We start from the raw sequence: 21,862 nt of genomic DNA, 5'->3' as shown, positions 1-21,862 counted from the left end.
GTGAGGCCCTGGAACAGGCTGCCCAGGGAGGTTGTGGATGCCCCGTCCTTGGAGGTGTTCAAGGCCAGGTTGGACGGGGCCCTGGGCAACCTGATCTAGTAAAGGTGTATGTTTGGTGGCCCTGCCAGGCAGGGGGGTTTGGAACTACATGATCCTTGAGGTCCCTTCCAACCCGGGTCATTCTGTGAGCACACACAGCACAACCGGCAGCAGCTCCCAGCAGACACAAACGGGGCCATTTGCACTTTAAAGCACAACCAGTCGCTCTCCATTGCCTGGAGCCGTTCACCTCCAGTGATAGACTCACCTCCACTGTCAAGGACTGAAGGCTACTTTGTGCCCCGCTATCAACACAGCAAAACATCTAAATCCCACTAAATCAGAGCAATAGGACACATAAGGACTGCTTGGAGGTTTTTGGATACAACTCAAAATGCATCGATTCCACTAAGGAACAGCAAGTAGAACCACTGTAATGGCTCAGCCATCAGCAGATGATCCATTACAAGACTCCCTTTCTGGCTGGATGACTCCTGTGTCACACCCCCATAGGAAGACATCCTTTCCTATGGAGAAATACACCTGCCGTTTCCTTTCAGGTCCTGTTGTAAAGAAGGAAACCGAGGTACGTCTCAATAGGTTTTATTTTCATCTTCCCCCCCAACGGGGAACCAAAGGCAGAGAGGTGTTGTGAGATACATCGCGCCCTTCTTACAGCTCAAACCAATTTGCAAATGTTATTTTACCACCCTATAAAAATACACACAGGAGTGTGAAGGAAGCAGAGTAGTTCAGAGTGGGCTGTCGTGGAGCACATCTGCCAAATACAATCAGTTTTCCTCCCTGGAAACGGTGGCTCTTTGTGCTCCATTAATCCAACGGCTCCAGCAGCCACAGGGCACAGGAACAGGACAGTGGTAGCTCCCCTTAACACGAGCCCACCAAAGCTCTGGTGCAGAACTGCTCCCATGGGACCATGAAGATATGCTCTGCTTTATTGTCTCAGCTTCCCATCCAGACTCCTGCAAACGGGTTCTATATTGTTCAGGTATCTCTGAGAAGAGTCTATGGTTCTATAAAAAGAAGTCACACTGTGAGATCGAGAGATTGACCCTGTGTGTTACACGAGTGTGAAGAGGAACAACAACCTTCCAAAGTCCTCGAGATACGTCCATAGCAATCTGTGAGCGACCCAGTTCCTTTCTCAGTCTGGCTGTGCTGTGTGTTACTCAGTTCAGTGCCCCTTCCCAGGCACAGTTTGCTTTTAAAAACATTAAGGACATGTTCTGCTTTTTTTTTTTTTTCTTTTAAGAACTTCCTGGAAAGTTACTGTGGAAAATGAAAGTGCTCCCATGGTGAGACCCATGTGCAAAGCTCCAGACTTCTGTCTTTGCTGCTTCCTTAGTATTCCTTCCCTTAGCAGATTTGTTAAGATGAGGCTCAATACGTCGCCACGAGGCCATCATCCACCTCTAACAAGCAGGTGGGCACCGGAGATTGTTTTATGTTTAATCATAAAACATGGAATAAGCCAAGAAACATGGTTCGGATATGATCAGTGTGCTCTCTTGGGTGGGTTTATATGCCAATGGCCTGCAGTACTCGCTTTTCATTCTCATTGAGATGGTCTGAAAACATGGCATAGCAGGGCTGCTGTGCAAACTGACACAGGAAGTCAGTGAGATACGCCTGCAAGGGAGACAGAAAGCAGAAGTCAGCATCACATCCCGGGAGATCCTACTTCTATCCTGCACCATAAAGGTGAGCACACATCAGATAACACACAGGGACTGCAGGAGGGAGCGATGCAGCAGGAGGGATACGGCTGGGAAGGGCTCAGAGGGAGCTCACAAGGAGTAAAGTACAGCACAGGGCAGCGATGGGGAATGATGTGAGCTCCCATCTCCACTCTGCTGCTGATTTCAGCAAAAAGCTGCAAGGCTCCCAGATAAAAGTCTCACCTCCCTCCGTTTGAGCAAGTCTTGTTTGCTCACAAGTTATAGATACAATAAGGAAAAACAGCCCCAGTCATGATTTGATTAAAATGAAAACAACTCATTCCAGAGCATCACCTGGAGGTCTATTTGGTAAAGAGGGTCCTTTAATGCATCTGGATCATCCTCTTCGTCATCTTCATAGTAATCCTCATCTGTCAGAGGCAAGGCAGCACATATTAACAACAAACAGAGCTAAACACCCCAGGGAGTGTTCTACTGGACTCTTGTAACCCAGCAATCCACACACAGCTTCAGTGCTGCTGTACAAAGTTCTGCACCCAGCATGTCTGCTCCTGAACTTCCAGGGTTAGAAACAAAACTGCACCCATGAAGGGTCACAGCAGAAGTCCCAGGGAACACAGAGCTGGGATGAGCATCCACGGGATACCGGGTCAGCGAGTTTGTTTGTGCGCTATTATCTCAGCCCTAATCTTATGTCAAGGTGACACACTTTCAGTTCTGTGCTAAGTAAGAAATAATCCCTTACTGTGTTTAGCCTGTAAGGTTCTCTTTCCTAAGACTGTATGCAAACTGGAGAGGGAGGACTATTATATGTGCTCCATTTTCTTTATGCATCACTTCTTCTTCAAGACCAAGCAAGTTCACCCACTGCTATGATGCTGCCATTCCAGGTCACACCTACACCTCTGCCACCAACTTTCCCTTAGGAGGAACAGCTGCCTGTACCTCAGCAGCATGAAACCCGCACAACATTCAAACTCCTGTCTGAAACAAAACCCCACTGTGACATTTCCCTCCCTTTGCATCTCATCTCTGTTGCGCTGCTGTCAAGGAAAGAAAACTTAAGACTAGAATGTCATCCACTCTGCTTTATCTCCAAGTAAGCACTAAAAAGCTGCGACTCACCATACTTGTTTGTGGAAAGAATATCTGATAAGAACTGTCCTGTTAAGCCCTCATCTTCATCCTCATCCTCTTCCTGGTCCTCCCACATATCGTTTGAATCATCTGTTCAGAAAACACAAATTTCAAGACATAAATAACAGCCAGGATGTCCAGCCTGCCAGTCGTTATGTAGAGGCTGAATGGTTGTTGTGCAGAAAGCCTTGAGCTGCAGGGGCAAAGGGAGCCACCTGCAGCCATTACTGTCCCATAGGAGGAAGAAACAAGAATCAAACACACCAAAGCAAAGATGATTCTCCTGGTGTAGTCAGATCCCGACATGCAGATACAACTCCACATGTAAGACCATCATTTCCAGATATAAAAACACACCTCTGAATCACTATTTAAGCCTTTGTTTAACTACATACACTGGTTCATTGCAGGGGAGTCTAGACTCAGCTAAGTGACTTTTAAGCATCTCTTTCAACTCCAAAGATTCTGTGGTTCTAATTACAGGTGTAATAGTATAATAGTTATTATTGTCAGTTTCTTATTACTGTAAACGATTCTGAAGAGATTACAGAGTAGATTCGAGCCATTACAGATGAAAATCAATCCCAGTGTTTCACCTTGACTCCAATCTGCAGTGGTCTGCCTGGATGCGTTGGCTTCCATTGCATTAGAGAGTTCATTTATTATTAATTTTAAGATTTTTACTAACAAAGGAATGTTTGTCCAGCGTTCAGGATCTGCAAGAGAAGAGAAAGAAACATTCGTACCACTCTTAATGAAAAGCTGTTTGTCCCTAATGACAGAAGGAAAGATCCTATCAAGGTAAGAGCTGGGAGCACTAATTTAGGTGCTCACACATTAGCAATTACCATTGGACCTGAGCTGGTACGTGTACCAACATCTATCACCTACATGATGGATGGATTCATTCTAAAAAACCAACCTGCACCTCCTCTGTGAGAGGAAATACCTCCCATAGCTTTGCATTATCTGGTATGTGAAGCCTTTCATAGCATCCACTAACAGGAAAAAAAGGAAGTGAAGGCAGTAAAATCACGACTTACTTTTGGCCGATTTGGATCGTGTCCGTATTCCCTCATCCATGTTGAATATTTCTTCTCCCTTTACCCTGATGTCCTGAAGCCGTTTGTCATCCGTGTTGATGCCGTACTGCAGGAGTTTACACAGTGCTACTGAGCTGGGGAGCAGAGAGTGGGACAATTAGGGGTGGGGATTCCCCTGCTCACCCAGCAGGATGGATATGGGGAACATCCCTGAGCAGCCATCAGGTTCCCCTTCTGACCCACTGCCACCAAGTACAAGCACTACAGAGTTCTCCAGTTTCCCCTGTTTTACATTAAGATGTGGAACAGCCGCTTCTTCATCCCACCATCCACAGGGATGGGGACTGAGGAACACGGAAGGGTTATTTGGTGTCAGTTACTCAGCTTACTTGATGTGAGCTATTTGTTTTCCTTTTACTAACTTCCATCTCCCTGGATCTGAACATCAGGCTCTTCTGTAAAGGCATTCCTTCTCTTCATCACTCAGAAAACATCCAGCAATTCCTAATGCACCGTGAGCTCCCTTGCTGTAAATAACCCCAAAGTGGGGCCTAGAACAGAGCACAGCACTGCCAAATCACCTGCACACAAACCTCTGTAACACTGGATGATACACAGTGCCGTACAACAGGCTTCACTTTGCTGTCAGCTGCAGTGCTGGCTGCCTCAAACAGCCTCAGAGCATCCTGCAGAGCTCTCAGCTCACCTTCCACTGCAGTTTATAATGAGAATTTCACATCCAGAAACAATCCTCATCCTGCTCAAGAAACCATAATGTTACAATCAGTCCCGTGCTCACTTAAGACACCTGTTCCCTCCCACTTATGTGCCCCTGTTCCAGCACAGAACAGCAACAGAAGCACTCAGAGGAACATCAAGGATTGCTCCAATTACCACAGCTCTCCTGAACCAAACTGACAGCTCAGGAAAATAATTCATTTTGCCCAGTGCAGGTGTAGCATTACAAGCGTGAACCAGCTTCCCTTCCTTCTCTTTTACAAATACCTCCACAGTAAGAGGAGGACCAAGGAGAATCTCCACTCTTTACTGTATGAGGCTGGGAATGTGACCACTGAGGATAAGGAAAAGGCAGAGGTTCTGAATGCCTCCTTTATGTCTGTCTTTAAAGGTCAGACCAGTTGTCCTCAGGGTACTCTGCTCTCTGACCTGGTAGTCTCGGCTGGGGAGCAGACAAAAGCCCCCTGATTCAGGAGGACACAGCCAGAGAACTACTGCTCCAACTGCACTGCCGCAAGTCCATGGGGCCAGATGAGATTCACCCTCAGGTGCTGAGGGAACTGGCAGAAGTGACAGCTGAGCCGCTTTCCATCATCTATCAGTGCTCCTTGTTGGCTGGTGAGGTCCCGGCAGACTAGAGGCTCACCAACGTGATTCCCATCTACAAGAAGGGTTGTAAGGAGGATCTGGGGAACTACAGGCCTGTTAGCCTGACCTTGGTGCCAGCGAAGGTTATGGAGCAGATCGTCTTGAGGGAGATCGCGTGGCAAGTGTGGGACAACCAGGGGATCAGGCCTAGCCAGCATGGCTCCATGAAAGGCAGGTCCTGTGTGACTAACCTGATCTCCTTCTATGATCGAGTGACCCATCTGATGGATGAGGGAAAGGCTGTTGATGTGGTCTACCTGGACTTCAGCAAAGCCTTCGACACTGTCTCCTACAGTATTCTCCTGCAGAAGCTGGCAGCCCGTGGCTTGGACAGGTACACCCTTGGCTGGGTAAAGAGGCTGGAGGGCTGGGCCCAGAGAGTGGTGGTGAATGGAGCTCAATGGTGTTCAAGGAAAGATTGGATGTTGAGTGGAGGGACATGGATTAGTGAGGGTGGGTGGATGGTTGGACTGGGTGATCCTGTAGGTCTTTCCCAACCTTCTGTGATTCCTTCACACATAGCACATTTAACTACAAGGGGATGATCAGTTGGCTGTGATCAAGGCACTGGTGCAGCTTACAGCGCATCCTACCTGACTTTGCCTTCGTACTGCCCATAGAACAGGTGCTGCCTGCTCATCCATTCAGCCATCACAAACTCCAGGGCAGGCTTGCCTGTTGGTCCAGGGAGACTGCACAGGAACTCGAGGAGTGGTTCCAATTGTGAGTGAACCAAATGAGCGAACACCATAATCAAGGACTGCCAGGGAGGAAAAGAAACATGAGCTGTACATTATTTACTGGCTGAAAATGTTTTATCAAATATTCAAGAAATGGGGTGCCCTGTAGGAATGGAGATGGTGCTCACTGACCCCAAGAGGAAAAGAAAGTAAAACCATCTGCAAGATGCAGTGTGCTACAAAAGCAGGAAAGGATACTGCTACCATCAGCAGCAATATTTAACCCACAAAAAACAGGTCAGGAATCCATTTACTCACACCCATGCCCCAAATCAGCAAATCTTCCTAACGTAGAGATTAAAAAGCAATTGAAAAAAATGAATAAATGAGAGGCTGCAGAGGCTTCTGACCACCAAAAACATCACATGGCAAAGGCAGGTAGTGCAGGTACCCATGTCTGCTCCCTGGTCCAATGCTGTACACACAGCCCTGTGCACAAAGAGCTCAGAACGCTCACCACACTAAGGCACAGAAATTGCTTGTCCACAGCCATATTCTCCACCCCAGGTGTATTCCATCACCACCACACGTCTCCCAACCACCACACAGTAATGCAGCAGCATTCCTCCTGCTCTGAATTTTAAACTGCAAGTTTTAGGGAAAGAACTGCAAGCTTTAGGAAGGTATTTACAACACACAGATTTCCTCAGGGAAAGATGTCTCACTGCAGACTCATCTCAGGCTAAGACAGAGAAGACATTCAACATCACTGGGGCTTGTTCTCTTTCACAGCTGCAGGGGCTTCATGAGACTTGTTCAAATTTAAGCCTCTACATCTTTTAAATCCCAAAATAGCCAAAGCCATTTTGCATAGCTATGAATGAAGAGTGTTTCCAAGGGGGAAAAACTGAAAAAAAAATAAATCAAGGCCTGAAGATGAACTCTGTGCTGATATTTGAGTGGCCCTCGTGACTCACTGGGTACTGGTTTGAAAAAAACACAGCACTACAAATCAGATACCCAAGATAAAAGGGTTAGAACTGATAAGTCTCAGCCAGGGTCTTCACTGAGGGCAGAGGTGGGTCCTGGCAGCACAGTGCCCTCCCACAGCTGCTGCTCAGGAAGCAGGTGCTGAACTTTAAGGGCACAGACAAGAAAGAGAATCAACATTACTGGGATAAAATCATTCTACAAACCATGCCACTAAAAGTAGACCAAGGGCAGAGGAGACCGTGATGCTCTCATCTGACCTCTGTCCTGATGCAGGCCAACTACATGCCCCACCTCCTAAAGTTCACCTGGTCTCAGCTCCAGGCTATTCACACAGACACACTCAAAGGCATGCCCTTGCCACAACACCCCTAATGAAGGTGCTCTCTAAAGGTTCAGTCCTTGCAAGCAAAAGGTCATGAGACTATTTAAGGTGCATTAAAGCTTACCCAATAAGAGCCTGGCTTAACAGGTAATCCAGACAGCACTGGATGAACAGAGCAGGCTATTTCCTGAGTACTTCACAGGGTACACAGAACCTCTGAGTACATAACCCACAAACAATCAGGCACATGCTTTTATTTGCACTTCTAATCTGACAGTTTCTTTTTGCAGCACCTCTTTTCACCCTCCTGGCCTCCCGTCTGCTCACCTGCATTACACTGAGCGTCTCCGCTTGTTGCATTTTGCTCAGGATGGCTCTCAGGATCTGGTCCAAGTTCTCTCCCAGCTCACTCCCTGCTTTGGAAATTAAAGTGGAAACCAGCCTGCCCACAAAGGCAGCAGTGAACTCTGAGGTCCTTGGATCCAGAAGCTGGCTCACCACTTGCATCACATACCACAACCCATTGTGGCCTTGCTCATCATGCCACTGTGCAATCTGCTCCAATGCCACTGAGACGTACGCACGCAGACACTCACCACCATTCTGTAAGAGAAAGATATTCTGTTAGAATTTCCCTTTCTAAAACCACCATCAGCTAACAGCAGAGTTGCTAACAAGCACAGCTCAGATCAGCACTACACCTGTGAGCTGAATCCTTGCTCTCCCCTCCATTCAGTCTCTGAATCAACCAAAAGAAGTTTTATCTTCCCCTTCCCACTTAAATGTGTACACAAGAAAATGGCAAGAAGGAAGATGCAGGAGGTTCTGCTTCCTCATGCCCGAGAGCGTTCATTCACTCCGATCCTTGAAATTACAGAATGATCTCAGCAGAAGTCATTGCAGGTCTCTGAACAGCAATGCTTTAATGACAGGCTGGAGGCAGTAGAGCCTCCCAGGGAGCTGATGATACAGCTACTGGCAAGCAAAGCCTGAGCTCCCTTGAAGGATTTGCTAACTGTCTCATTTGGTCACTTCTCTCAAACTCGCCTGTCCCTGCAGCTCTGACCACTCCCTACAGTGTTACCTGCATGGTAGCATTGTCATCTGTGTTCAAGCTGCACTGAGCCACCGCAGGGAATGCCTGGCAGATCAGGAGCTGGGACAGAGGAGGTTTGGTGTTCCTCACAACTGTGGTTAATATATCAATAGAAGTCTGAAAGGAAACCACAGACAAAAGCACTGTTACAACAGCAGCCACAGCACACAGAGTCAGCACTGCAAGCACCTCAGTCACGAGCAGGAGAGATGTAACCCAGCACTATCATAATATCTTGATGTTACACACAGCAATATCTTATTTATTTTAAAAATCACACATCCAGAGCCACTGTAATGGCCATGGACACACAGTGCTGTGCACTGCCAAGTTCCCAAGGTAGTTCAAACATTAAGAGTGGTGTAAAAGCATTCAGTGTGGTAAGCAGCTCCACAGGGATATACATTATCCTGACACAGTGATCAGAGCAACCAGAGAATTGTTCTGGCCGACTCACTCCATTTTATCCAGATATTTACTTTAATCACCTACTAGTGATTGGTAGAGCAATACCAATCAACACGCAGATTATAAACATCTTGATTAAGATATTTATGGGCTTAATTCCATAAAATCATTTGACAGAGTCAATGCTCAGTCTTTTCTAAGTCGAATTTCTAGAGACAACAAATGTGTGCAGTTTATCTCCAGCAATTCATACACGTGACATATAAATCAGAAAAAATATCTCAGAAAAAAACACAAGGAACGGTTATGTATTCTGCTGGAGAACAGTCCACTGTATAGGAGAGATTGTCACTGGTGAAACTTGATTATGGCACAGCAGAACAGCTGGGGATGTGCTGCAGGGAGTTGAGGAAGTCCACAGCACACATTACTTATGGAAATCTCTCCCCCCTCCTGCAGTTTGCCTTCTCTCCACAAAGACAATTCTACCAAACACTGAAGTCATTGTTGAAAGCAGTTTAAAACAACCTTCCTACTCGTTGCAGAGCAGCCATCCTTTATGTTAAAGAATCAGCCCCAGCTCAGACCAGGTACCACTGTAGCACTTACTGCACAAAGCCCTGCTGGGATCTTGTCAGCAGGGGCCTGCATGATGCTGACAAGAGTTGGTATTAGCCTCATCTGCATTGGACCCTGGCAGGCTTCTATCTGAGCTAGCTCCTTAAAGATATCTTGGGCAAGAGAAGCAACAACTGGATCTGGAGAGAGAAAGCACCATTTACTAAAACATACTAACAAACATCTCAGTTTTTGCTGCCACTGTTTCAAACTGGCAAAGCAGTACTTTCCCTTCTAGCTTTACAGTACGAATCAAGGCTCATGCAGTTACGATCTATTACATGTTCAGCACAGTCACATCCCCATCAAGATCCATTAGCAAAACCAACCGTGCTTGACAGCTTGAACACACACCATTGCTGTACTTCAGGAAGATTGCGATGGTGAAGGGGCAGATCTTGTTCTCCACACTTGCTGTAAATGCTGGGTCCACCGTGCAGACAATGCACAGCGTCTCCATCACCAGGTTGAGCACCTCCGAGCTGAACTGCGTTGCCAAATGGATCAGACCATCAAGGATGCTGGGAAGGAAAGGCTGTAACACATGGGTGCTCTCAGAGATCTTCAGCTGGTCACAATAGCTAGACATGACACAAAAACACACACAGAACACAGTGAAGTGTAACAATGGATTATATATAAATACCCATTCTTCTGTAAGTTGACTCCTCTAACACTTCTCCCCATCAGTACACTTCTTCCTTGATCTCTCAACCACATCTCCTCCTCATTCCACACAACAGCTCACAGAAGCTGAGCTGAGCCAAGCAATGCTAAAACGTGCAGCTCTGAAACAAGCTTCCAGGGTTCCTAAGTAACAATTCTCTCTTTAGAGCTGCCCACCAATGGAGGGCATTAACCTTAAGGACAAAAAGCAGTGTGAGCAAGTGTCACTTCTTACAAAGCATTTAATTAGCATTAGTACAGGTGAGCTAGGAAGGATGAGAACATTTCAGCAGTAACAGAACAGTAACTCCCTGCCTTTATTCATCACCATCTCAGTGCAAATGGAACCTAAGTTGGTTTGGGGGAGGGGATGTGTGTGTTTAAAGAACTAATTTCCAGTTTTCATTTCACTTTTGAATCTACTCAGCAGATCTTCCCTTTTTCTCCTTGTTACTTGGGGAAAGAAACCAACAACTTTCTTTATTGCCCTCATCTGTCCCACAAGGACACGTTCTGTTAGTCATACTTGTGTCCACACAGCACCAACCAGGGTTTCATTTCCATGTTTGTCATCACCATCTAGTTCTGCTTCCGTTTGGGACCGTATCTATTGTAACATTGTTCTGTACATAACCTTGAACCTCAACTTATTCCTCATCAGAGTTACCCTGCTTTGAACCTGCTCACTTAAACTTCTCACACTGATACTTAGATCTTTCCACGCCATTACTTTCACAGTCTGCAGAAATAAGCTATTTTAACATACCAGCTTTAAAAATGCAATTTCTACCATGGATCCCTGAGCTTTGGAGTATCTTTGCTTACCCCCAGATAGCTCTGACCGCAGAGATTCGGACAGAAGGTGGCTGGGTTTCATGCAGACCGCTGACCGTGGCTTGCAGGAACTGCTGGATGAGCTCTGGGGACATGGCCACTGTGAAACGGCTGGCGGCCCAGAGAGCCCGGCCCAGGAGAAAAGGGGACACTAAAACAAAGCAGAACAAACACAACAGCCATTTCACAATGAGTTTCATGAATTCAAAGTCAGAGTTGCTTCCTCCTCCTCACCATCATAACTATTTGGGTTCTTCTGTTGTGACCAGCACCAGCCTCAGCTTAAAGAAAATGGGATGCTGGCACTGCACTACAGCACATGCACACCACAGACACTTAAACTTGTAAGTCCCCAGGCTCTGGCACTCAGCAGCAGCTGGACCAATGGCCAGGGCTGGTGTACCTGAAAGGTTGAGGTCTGCAAGAACGACGTTGGTCAGGAATCCATGCATATCAAAATGTATTCGGCCGTTCTTCACGCTGTCTGTAATAATGGACTTCACAGAACCCAGGGCCAGCATACAAGCTTCATGTATTTTCCACCTGCAGAAGAATCCAGATGCTTTTAGGCTTTTCTGCCCACCTTCACCCCCAATGAATAAATCCCTTTCCACATTTTGGGTTAAAAAAATAATGTGCTGCTTCTACCACTTTTTTCCCTTCTGAAGAAATAAACAAATAAAAAGACTTTGTTCTGAAGGATTAAAGGATTTGTTCTGCAGTCTCCAACTGCATCTCAGTTGATTATTCTATGTATGCACTGAGAGAGATGCCTGAAATTCTGAGCCCACTTAACTGAGAAGAAAGCGAAGGTTTTGCCCATGTCTCTTTGGATCACATATAACAAACAACGCTTCACAACAACATGCTTTAAGGAACTGTCAGTCAGGGTTCCCAAAAAGAAGCCTGGGACAGAAACCTGGTGAAGGGCTTCAACTGGAAGGTTTGTGCATCTGCCTTGAGAATTACCCTACTCTCTTTTCCTTCTCCTAATCAGTTCTCAGCTTTCATCCTTGCCCATCAGCAGCAGTGCCACAAAAACAACGCATGACTGACTTGTGTTGCCCTCAGTACTACAGAACCCACCGCTGCAGCTCCCTGCTGTCCCATCTCCTCACCAGTGCTCAGCACCACTGTTCTTGGCCTGCTCAGCTTCCTGTAAGTGCCTCGTAGCTGCTGCAGCCAAAGCACTTGCACTCTCATTCTGGAAATCAGCAGCCACAGCCTGTGCAGAGGGAAATAATCCATGTTGAGTTGTACAGACTTTTAAAGGCAGGCTTTCCTCCAAACACTCAACATGAAGCTAAATGTATTGTTCTCATTCTTTGGTTGCTTCGAAACATGGAATATTTTTCATACCAGCAAGAGATCTTGAGCAGCAATCCTCACTGTATAGGAAAAAGTATCATCATCTTCATCCTCCACAAACTGCTGCGGATTTGCAGTCCAAACCTTTATCTGAAGCAGGAAGACAAGAAGGAAAGGGAGGATAAGAAGGATGATTCTTACACGCTGTTGCAGTAATCTCTGAAAAGAAGAAGCCTTCTCTGCCCTGAGCCCATCTCGCACCTCTGCCCCTCATCTGAAATCAGCTTCAGAAACTCATGACTGAGCTGAAATCAATGCTACACTGCTTCATTTACAGTTGAGGAATGGGAGAAGCGGATGAAGCTCTAACTGCTTTTATGCATGCCTACCTAAACAAGATAAACAGGAGATGGCTTTCAGGCTTGGGAGACCTGGAAGCACAGAGAATAACCATAAAAACTATGTCACACCGCTTGCACAATCCTTTCACTACCACATAGCCACAGTGTGGCTATGCATTTCAGTTTGGTCACTTTCCTTTTCACAACACATTCCTTCACTGTTGCACACACGCTATTATTGATAGGAACACCTGGATGCTGTGAGAAATGGATGGAACAGCACAGAACCATAAAGGTTGGAAATGACCTTTAAGATCATTTAGACCAACCACCCACATGCCAACAGAGCTGCCCACTAAACCACATCCCTCAGTAACCACATTAGCTTACAGCAGCTTCCATGTGTTGAAACACTTCCTTGGACATTAATTGGTTTAAATCTCTTATCTCATTTACTTCCTACACAAGACAAACCTGCTCACCTGCTCCTCTGTGATCTGCATGTAAAGAAGGATGTAGTAGATCAGCTCTGGCAAAGCCTTCTTCACTGTGCTCTTAAATTTGTTGTTTTCCAGCAAGGCATGAACAAACTCAAATATGCTGAACACCAGATTTTCAAATCCCAATACTTCACCTGAACAAAGAAACGAAGAGAAGGGCCATGACTCCAAATGCTAACATACATAGAAGTATAAACGGGTGTCAAATACAATTACAGACTGTTAGGCTGTCTGATGGGGTAATGGCTGTTCTTGCTCCTGGACCAGCAATGGCAGCAGCAGCCCTGGGAGGACTCTGACTTGATCACCTACTTCTCTCTTCCCACCTCACTGCACACCCCTCACTAAAATTGATCAAGCCCAAAATAAAACCTGCTTGGTTTTCTTTTGTCCATCAGTTTTACCTCAAAACTGCTGCAAAACTCACTCCTTGAGTCGTTAGAAACTTTAAGTTATGCAGCTTCACTGATCACAGCCACATGATACTTAGAACAGCGTCCATCACTTCTTTCCAACACTGTAAATGTACATTAAGCATGAACTCCCGAGGTGTTTCTGCAACTGTTTTGACAACAGCAATATTAAGGTAAGTCCATTCCTCTCCAGAAGGACTCAGAAGTGCAGTTCAAAAGTCCTTACCATCAGAATCCACAGGATCCTCCACCTCCTCTGTATAATTTACTTCTGTTCTCACATAAGTAGATGGAGTTAAGTAAACACATGTTTCTAAGAAGATGCACCTAACAGGAATTAAAATTCCTAATAATGACTATGCTTGCTCTCTTAGGGAGCACAGGTTACACACAGTGCTGTGTTTCAAACAGAAGATGAGACCTGGGACTTCCTGCCCAGCTGCAGAAACCACTTCTCCATCACCTGACAGCAACCCTGGGTAACTCCATTCACACACAAATCCTCCAAGGAAACCCAAAGGTTCAGCCACACTACAGCTCTGCCACAATGGAACCACTCAGATCCAGCCTTCCCAGGGCACAAGGAGCTCATTCTACACCCAACAGCGAGGAGCCACAGCAGCACAAAGTTAACCTGGAGCAGATGTGGAAGACCTGGCTTGTCAGTTTGCACGTACCATGAAAACTACCAGCAGAACATCTCTTTAACATTGCAGATTGTTCAGCAAAGTGATGACTAAGTGATAACATTTAAAAGGCAAATCACATTCAGCTTCAGCAGCAAGCATAACCAGTCATTATTTCTGCAGCAAGGGATAAGGTAGGTTCTCCTTTGAAGCCTTAACATCACTACCAGGCATTGTTTTAAGAAGGCATTTTTCACTGAAGAGCACCAGAGAGAACACAGAGGTTGGCCACAGTTCTGCAGCCAGCACAGTGTGGGGACTCCCATCGTTTATCACAACTGACTCAGGCCAAAGGAATTTCATGGAGCCCAACAGAAACACCCACAGAATCTATACAACAGATCCCTGCGCTGCTGGTCATGGTCTAACACTCTCCAGCCAAGTTCAAGTCCTTCTTGGGCACAAGATAGTTTGTCTTGTTTTACTCCGGTTAAAAGCATTCACTGCAAAGGATATAAGGCAGCACTTTCTGTAAGGGTGTTCCACACGATGGGCAGGATCTGCTGCATTGAGGACACCATGTGCTTCGGGTAGTTCTTCACCAGTGCTGTTACAGCCTGGAAGGACAAAGAGCAGCAATCAGAAGGGAAACCAGGGAACAGCACCAAAACTCAGCTCATGGGCTGCACTTCCATTACCAACATGGATAATCCCAAGTCCTGCTGGGACTGCTCTCAAGAGAGAAAGGGAAGAAGAAAGGACATCTTTCTGTCATTTACTTCTCAGTACTCTGCTGAGAGGGGGGAAAAAACAAAAGGTGGGAGTTTGCAGCTGGTTCAAAACGTATCACCAAAACCATTTCCATTCTCTCTCCCATTGCCCCTGCAATTCAAGAGCTCCTGTAATCATCTTATCTGCAGAGCTGGCTTAACCAATCCCTTGAATTCTCTCATTTCTGCATTACAATGACTACAAAATGCACTTTGCTGGAGGGAAAGGCAATTTATAGGTCTTACACCTGAAATCATTTTGCCTTAGAAAATTGCTATCATTAACTTACAAGTCCTAAGTGACAAAACCAGTGGTTGTTCTGTGCACCCAGCCAGAACGCTGCTCCCCTCACAGAGAGCTGCTACCATCCATCAATGGCTCCTACTGCTTCTACAGCACTGCAGCCTGCACCGAGAGGCAGCAGCAGAGGAAGCAATGGGATGCAGTAACACAGTGCTGCTGCCTTGAACAGGACCACAAAAACCAGTTCCACAATACGGAACTTAACAGCTGCTCCTCTGAATACCACAACAGCATCCTCCTGCACCTTCCAGCATTTAATTTCTTGGCTCCAGAGCAAAGCTGATCATTATGAAAAAATTTATGCTTGTTTACAGTAACTCTGCATTACCATTTCTCTCAAGGAACGCAGCTGAATGGGCTTCAAACGTCCACCTTCACAAAACTGCACCCGACGACCCAATAATGCACCAACACATCCCTATGGAGCTCACCACACACATCTTCAGCACAGGCACAATCCTGTATCAAAACTGCATGGCACTGGGAGCCAGAAAGCATCACAGCTCAACACAGGCAGCATCAAGCGAAGCAGCACACAGCACCTGACCTTCTCTCTTTCCCAGCACACCTGGCAGCGCTTCTGTATTTGGTCATTTCCTATCAGTGTTAACCAACTTACTTTCAGGACTTCCATCTTAAATCCACTGTCTGATGTGGGTCCGTCAGGCATCTGCAGGGCCTGAACAAAGGCCTCCGTGAACTGCTGCACCACAGGGAATATCAGGACTTTGGCTGCACCCTGGTTAAAAATCAGTGCAAGCAGAGGTGAGTTCCAGGTACCAGATATCTCTGTGTCTGACAGGAAAGCAAAGGGCCACCCTCTGCTCAGCCAAACAAGTGCTGTGAGCAGAGAACCACCAGCGGCCTGAGGAGCACTGCTGTGAGTCCTCTGAGGCAAACACAACAAGTGTTCTTCCAAATGTCAAAGCACATTTGGAAACATCTACCCAGGGCTGGACAGGAGATCCATACGTGTTTACAGCTACCTGACATCCCCCTGGCGTCAGGAAGCTCCTCCAGGGATTTCCAAGCAAAGAGGCTGTTGTCCCCACCTCCAACCCAGGCTGACCCCCCTGTCTCCAAGCTGGCCCTGCACATCTGTTAAACTCAGTTATGGAAACCAAGCACAGCATCAAGGTGTGCACAGAAACCAGGCAGCCTGCCACTCTGAGAGCAGGAAATGACACCCACTTCTCTGTGTTACAGCTGGCACCATGGAGTTCTCTCCTATGTTTCATTTAATGACATTTTAGAGCTTCACTTCGTTCCCATTCAGTACATGATGTAGGGTAGGTTGAACTCTTGCCTTTTCCAGTTCCTCCATGTTACAGATCATATGGGCACACGTGGTAAAGATCTCCACTGCACGCGACCTCGTGCGAATACCATATACCTGCAGAACAACAGAGAGGGAATACCAGACATTTTAAAGGGATACTTATTTTCTGCTTTATTTGATTCCTTTTTATTTCATTACTGGCTTCAAACATTTCAGTTTACACATTGGCTGTCACAAATGGTCACAGCACAGAGGAAACACTTTAAGTCTTACCATGGAACAGTTCAACCTTCACATCTGCCGTTTCTCTGCTCCAAGAATATTCCCACCAATGCAACTCAGAACCCATTTAAGAGTGAAGATGTACCTCAGCCATTGTGAAGATTTTGTACATCTCTGGGAGGATAACAGGAGCAACGTGTGGCATCTGCGTGTCTGTCACTTCCCGGGTAAACTCTGCCAAACAGAAAACAAGGGAACTTCTAAGAAGAAAACAAACACATAACAACAACACAGAGAACGCTGGGAGATGAGTTGCTTCATGCTTGCTTAGACCAGCGCTGGCTGCCCTACCCACAGCAATCCCTGAGGGACAGCAGACAAATGTCATGCTGAAAATGGCAGATATCTGAGAGCTGGGAGTTACAAAGCTGCAGCCTGCAGCACAGAGCCTGACACTGAGCACTGTGCCCTGCAGAGCAGCAGCAGCAAGTTTTAGCTCAATTTGCAGTACAAAGGGACAGAATGCTTGGGGGTAAGGAAAAGCCTGGAGCACCTCCTTGGGCAGCCTTGCTGTGTACACGTACCTGTCAGCACTCTCATGGCTCCATGCACCACGTTCACGTCTCCACTAACCAGCATCTCCATCAGGAGGTTGAAGAGCTCAGGCCAGGCTTCAGGCCAGTCCCAGTGGGCGATTGCTGACACTGCGTAGGCAACACTCGAGCGCACTTTGCTGATGGATTCTCTCAGCCCATTGGGTAGGAGCTCTCTAATAGCAACTTTTGCCTGTAGAGAACCACAGTGTTTAGCAAAACATCTCCAGACCAAACCCTGCAGACTGCACCCTGTGTTTCTTTTTAGGGAAGGCTGCTGGGTGCGTTGTAATGTAGTGCTCGCCTCATGCAGAGCCCTCAGGCAGGAACACAGCAACTGCTGAGAGCTGCAACAAGGCAGGACGCAGACATGGATGGAGGACACCCAGGGCTTGTTGAGATAAATACTGGTTCCAATGTCAGGGCCTGTGCTTGCTTTCTTTGGAAGATTTGGGTGAAGGAGAACCAGGCACCCAGCCCAGAAGGGACAGAAGGAAAAAGGGCAGTGCTTCTGGGGCACCATTCCCAAGATCTATTTCAGAGAACCAGTTAATATTCTTAGTGGATAAAGCATCTTAAACCAGGAAACACAAAGCAAAGCCTTACCCTCTCTGTGGTCTCTGGAGGTCTAAACTTTTCTGACTGAGAACACCAGTGAGTTTCCACATACTGTTTCAAAATGACGGATGCCAGCTGCGTTAGAAGAGAGGTCACAAATTAGGAACAAATCTCATAACCACAACAAGCACCACCCCCAACCCCTCAGCTCAGCCCCCCCCCCCATCCCATCACACTGCTTGGACCAAAAAGTCCTTGTCACACTGCTGAAAAAGCCATAGCAGTAAAAAGCTGAACTGATGGCCATTCCTCACACAGCGACAGCTTACACACTGCTGACACCAGAAGGCAGCTATTTCTCACCTCTACAAGAGCACGAGATATAGAGCACATGGTAACCACAGAAACACAGAACCTACACCTCCTTTGCAAGGAGGAAAACACCAACAGGAAAAGCTGTGGCAGAGAGAAGAGGACTTTTGCTGCTGGTGCCCACTGTGCACAGCCAGCACCACACTGGGCAGGCCCAGAAAGTGCTGCTTTCAAGAAAGGAAAGGTCAGCACACCTGGATGTGCTGAAGGAAGAAGTGATAAACCCATAGAAACTAAGGGAAAATGGAGGGCCAAAGGAAAACCACCTCCAGCTCCCCCAGGACACAGTGGGAGGCCCCACAAAGCGCAGTGCTGCCCATGTGTGTGTGAGCTCACCTGCCGGATGGCCAGCGCTCCCTGTGGATCCACTGTCAGCTCTGCCAAATGGACACCAAACTCTGCAACACAGAATAAATGCTTGTGTCAGAACTTTCATTCCCACGCAGGGAAACTCACCGAGACTTTAGGGGGAAGACACAATACCAACAGTGTGACTCATATGTAAGATGGAGAAGACAATTCTAGTGCAGAGCTTCTCACATAAATTGCTGAGCATTCATCCTCCCCTGTGCTCTCTGCACAAACTTCATTTGTTGTCTCAGCATCTCACTTCTTTCCCTCGTGGGTTAAAACCTTGCAGCTCAGGTTAACAACCAGCACAGGCTGAGATGTACTCGGCTCCCCATGGCTGCAGCTCTAACTATTCATCCCTGGGTCAGGACAGGGCTGTGGGTGTCCAGGTGTGTGGTGGGGAGTGGGACCAGATGGCCTTTAAGAGCCCCTTCCAACTCAAACTGTGACTCCATGAATTTAATGGTTGCACTGCCCTTGTTTTTACTTCCAGTGTTCTACCTTTAAAACATGCTCAATGCCAGCATATTTCTGGTTTCTTTATGGCACTTTAAAGCGCTCCTGACTCACGTGATCTACATTTCTTTCCCACAACAACACAGTGCTGCTCTTGCTCCTCCTCTTAGCATCTGCAAGGAGGATACGGCTCGTTCCTCCTGTGCTCCTCGACTCCCAACAGCACAAAGTAACGCAGATGAATGGAACCCAGAAGGCCTCCAGCCCACCCTTGTAGCAAAGCAGCATCAGCAGGGTCAAACCAAGTTGCTCAGTGTATTTTCAAGCTTGGAATCAGCAAAGCTTCTCTGGACAGCGTGCTCCAAAGGCTGGCAGTGCTCATGGAGGACAGCACCCCCGATCCACACAGTCTGAACCTGTTTGGAGCCACTCCATGGGAGCAGCCTGGTGAGCCTCCCCCAAGCGAAGGCATTAAAGCTTCAGAGCTGTGATGCCCTAGGGAGGACAGCAGTGAAGTGCAAAGTTACTCTGGGATATCTATAAAGCTGTGACATGTAGATGATGGGTTTGGACTCAGTGATGCTCTCAGGTCCCTCCCAGCTTGTGATATTGTGACTCCATGACTCCATTCCTCGTCCCCTGGATCTCCCTGATCCATAGAGCTCAGCTCTGCCATGTTCCTGCCCATCCCACACAGCACTGCCGGACCCGTACCGCTGCACCACCACCTCTAAACACCCAACAGCCCCGTTGGTAACAAACTCATCTCCCTGTACTGCACCACGGGAGCGTCACACACAGACCACAACAATAAACTTTCCCTTCATCCTCACGTCCCCTGGGAGCAGCCCCGGCCAGTCACACCCCCCCACCTTCCTTCTCTTTACCGTCAGGTTCCTCTGTTGACGTTTCTGAGCTGACAGACCTTCAGGCGGCACGAAGGGCCCCTTCAGAGCGGGCAGGGGCGGCAAAGCGCCATTAGGGCCCGGCCGGACCCCACAGCGAGGCCGCACGGGGCCGGTGTGCGGTTGTTGTACAGCAGACACCGGTGTAGGCCACACACCGCTCCGTGCCCAGCCGTTCCCCGCCCCGCTCCCGCTCATCGCTGCCCCACACGCGGTCGGGGCCTCCGTGGGCTCCGCTGTGGCGGCTCCACCCCCCGCGGCGCTGCCCGTTCCCGGCCCAGCTCCGTCCCCACATCGCCCCGCTCCTCACACAGCCCCGCGGCGCGGCCCGGCGCTCACTCACCCTCCGTCACCTCCAACACCTTCACCTGCTCCTCGGCGGCGGCTCGCACCGCCTGCACCGGGCACAGGATCCCGGTCAGCGTCTCCACCAGCGCCTCCTTCAGTCCCTGCGCTACCGGGCCCGCTCCGCCGCCTCCTCCCGCTCCTCCCGCCGCCGCCGCTCCCGCCATCGCCCCCTCACGCTCCGCCGCCGCCGCGCGGGATACGGGGCCGCCGCGCGCCAAACGCACGCACGCACGCGCGTCGCGTAGGGACGGCACCGAGCACAGCGCCCCCTGGCGGCCAGGAGGACGAACTGCAGCGGTGGGCGGGGCGGGGTGCGCGTGTCCGGTATGCGCGTGTCCGCGGCTGTGCGCGTGTCCGAGCCCCTCCCTCCCCCCCCACACCCCGAACCCGATTTTGAATGGGTTCCCTCTGTTTTGGAGCAGCTCTACAAACACCATCTCATTTTATAACATAACCAGGGGTTTTTATTCCACAATATAAACTGCAACGTTTGATACAAGCTACCCAAAAAAAAAACAAAAAAAAACCGAAAAAAAAATAAAAGGAGAGAAAAAGCCAAAATACAGCTGTGGCAATTTACTTTACAGAGCTTTTTTTTTTTTTTTTTTGTTTTGTTTTTAATCCTTTATGTCTTCTACATCACGGCCCCTCAGCCACACTATGGGATCTACCAGCTGCCCTCTGTACATCAACCAATGCTACAAGCAACACGCCGACCCCCCCCAGCTGTCAATCAATCAGGTCGCTGAAACCAGACATAGAAGTTATTGCTCAGATAAATAAACCTAAAGCTACCGAAAACAAAGGGGGGGAGGGGAGGGAAAAAAGGGGGAGGGGGGGGAGAAACAAACCAAAAAACCCAAAAGCTAAAAAGTCTTCTGAAGGGTGAAGAACAGAGTAAACAGGGAGCTCCTCCCACAAGGAACGACCCCGCGCTGTGGGGCTGCACATCCCAGAGGTATCGATGCTGTCCAAGGGAAGGAAGGTGCCCCTTCCCCCATCAGTGCCGTCTGAGTCGGCCCAGACCCCTCCCAACCCCCCCCCCCCCCAACCCCACCATCCAGCTCCTGAAACCTCCACAACCACAAAGAGATCAAAGGGGAGAATACAAAAAGTGTCAAAAAAAAAAAAAAAACAACCCAAAAAAAACCCAACAAAACAACTCGTTTGGAGTTCTGGAAAATGATCCCGTGAGGATACAAGTAGCACCATTTGCAGCCTGGTTCTCCAATGGAAAACTCCACAGCTCTCTCTGCTCCAGTCCTGAAGGCTCTGCTGGCACTTTCACTTTCTGTACGGGGAGCCCTTCCCGGCGCAGCTGATGCAGATGTAATCCTCCTTCTCAGCCATCTCGGGGGAGATGCCCACACACACCTGGTGGAACCATTGGTTGCAGCTGCCGTCGCATTGGACCCAGTCCACCTAAGGAGGAATGGACACACACTGCGGCTCAGAGGCACTCAGGAGTTGCTTTTCAACCCCATTGATCCTAATGAGAACACAGCACCCACTGCACGCCAGGCACCCAAATCACTGCAGCCCAGCTCCATATGAAGCACAAACCCCCCTCCCATCCAGGGGTATGGATGGAAAT

General features: G+C 48.1%; 2 protein-coding genes across 5 annotated transcripts in view; both read right to left on the bottom strand.

Moving 5' to 3' along the window:
- Window positions 1–626: 626 nt before the first annotated feature.
- Window positions 627–20,525, bottom strand: IPO9 (importin 9). 2 transcript variants are annotated; one of them, XM_015884841.3, is made up of 24 exons: window positions 20,264–20,520; window positions 18,545–18,606; window positions 17,885–17,971; window positions 17,270–17,471; window positions 16,831–16,919; window positions 16,491–16,577; window positions 15,804–15,923; window positions 14,627–14,727; window positions 13,711–13,769; window positions 13,054–13,205; window positions 12,282–12,380; window positions 12,041–12,147; window positions 11,326–11,465; window positions 10,914–11,073; window positions 9,777–10,003; window positions 9,414–9,562; window positions 8,385–8,513; window positions 7,628–7,903; window positions 5,899–6,065; window positions 3,920–4,053; window positions 3,473–3,592; window positions 2,865–2,966; window positions 2,073–2,149; window positions 627–1,689 (listed from the first exon to the last, which is right to left on the bottom strand). In XM_015884841.3, the coding sequence occupies exons 1-24, from the start codon at window positions 20,430–20,432 to the stop codon at window positions 1,579–1,581; spliced, it is 3,126 nt and encodes a 1,041-aa protein (XP_015740327.1). In that variant the 5' UTR covers window positions 20,433–20,520; the 3' UTR covers window positions 627–1,578. The 2 variants fall into 2 exon arrangements, 1 of the variants encoding a protein (XP_015740327.1); XR_014938739.1 differs by lacking the exon at window positions 9,414–9,562 and having other exon boundaries at window positions 1,317–1,689; window positions 20,264–20,525.
- A 181-nt stretch (window positions 20,526–20,706) lies between these two features.
- KDM5B (lysine demethylase 5B) overlaps window positions 20,707–21,862 on the bottom strand; it is a 35,622-nt gene continuing 34,466 nt past the window's right edge. For all 3 annotated transcript variants that reach the window (XM_085527076.1, XM_085527075.1, XM_015884840.3), the window contains exon 27: window positions 20,707–21,690. In XM_085527076.1, the coding sequence (XP_085383202.1) occupies window positions 21,553–21,690 (138 nt within the window). In that variant the 3' untranslated portion in view covers window positions 20,707–21,552. The remainder of the gene's footprint in view (window positions 21,691–21,862) is intronic.

This window comes from Coturnix japonica, chromosome 38, assembly GCF_054131305.1.
Source record: "Coturnix japonica strain WE chromosome 38, WE-NBRP24, whole genome shotgun sequence".
NCBI lineage: Eukaryota > Metazoa > Chordata > Aves > Galliformes > Phasianidae > Coturnix > Coturnix japonica.
The sequence above is the reverse complement of the archived record's forward strand: the minus strand, read 5'-3'. Positions and strand labels throughout refer to the sequence as shown.

What these genes read in the sequence shown, in the direction of transcription:
- IPO9 (XM_015884841.3), bottom strand. Translation starts at nt 20,432, where the DNA reads ATGGCGGGAGCGGCGGCGGCGGGAGGAGCGGGAGGAGGCGGCGGAGCG. An exon ending in GGATCCTGTGGATTCTGATG is followed by an intron (nt 13,206 to 13,710) that starts GTAAGGACTTTT and finishes TTCTTTGTTCAG; the next exon opens with GTGAAGTATTGGGATTTGAA. An exon ending in TGCAGACCTCAACCTTTCAG is followed by an intron (nt 11,074 to 11,325) that starts GTACACCAGCCC and finishes GCTTTGTTTTAG; the next exon opens with TGTCCCCTTTTCTCCTGGGC.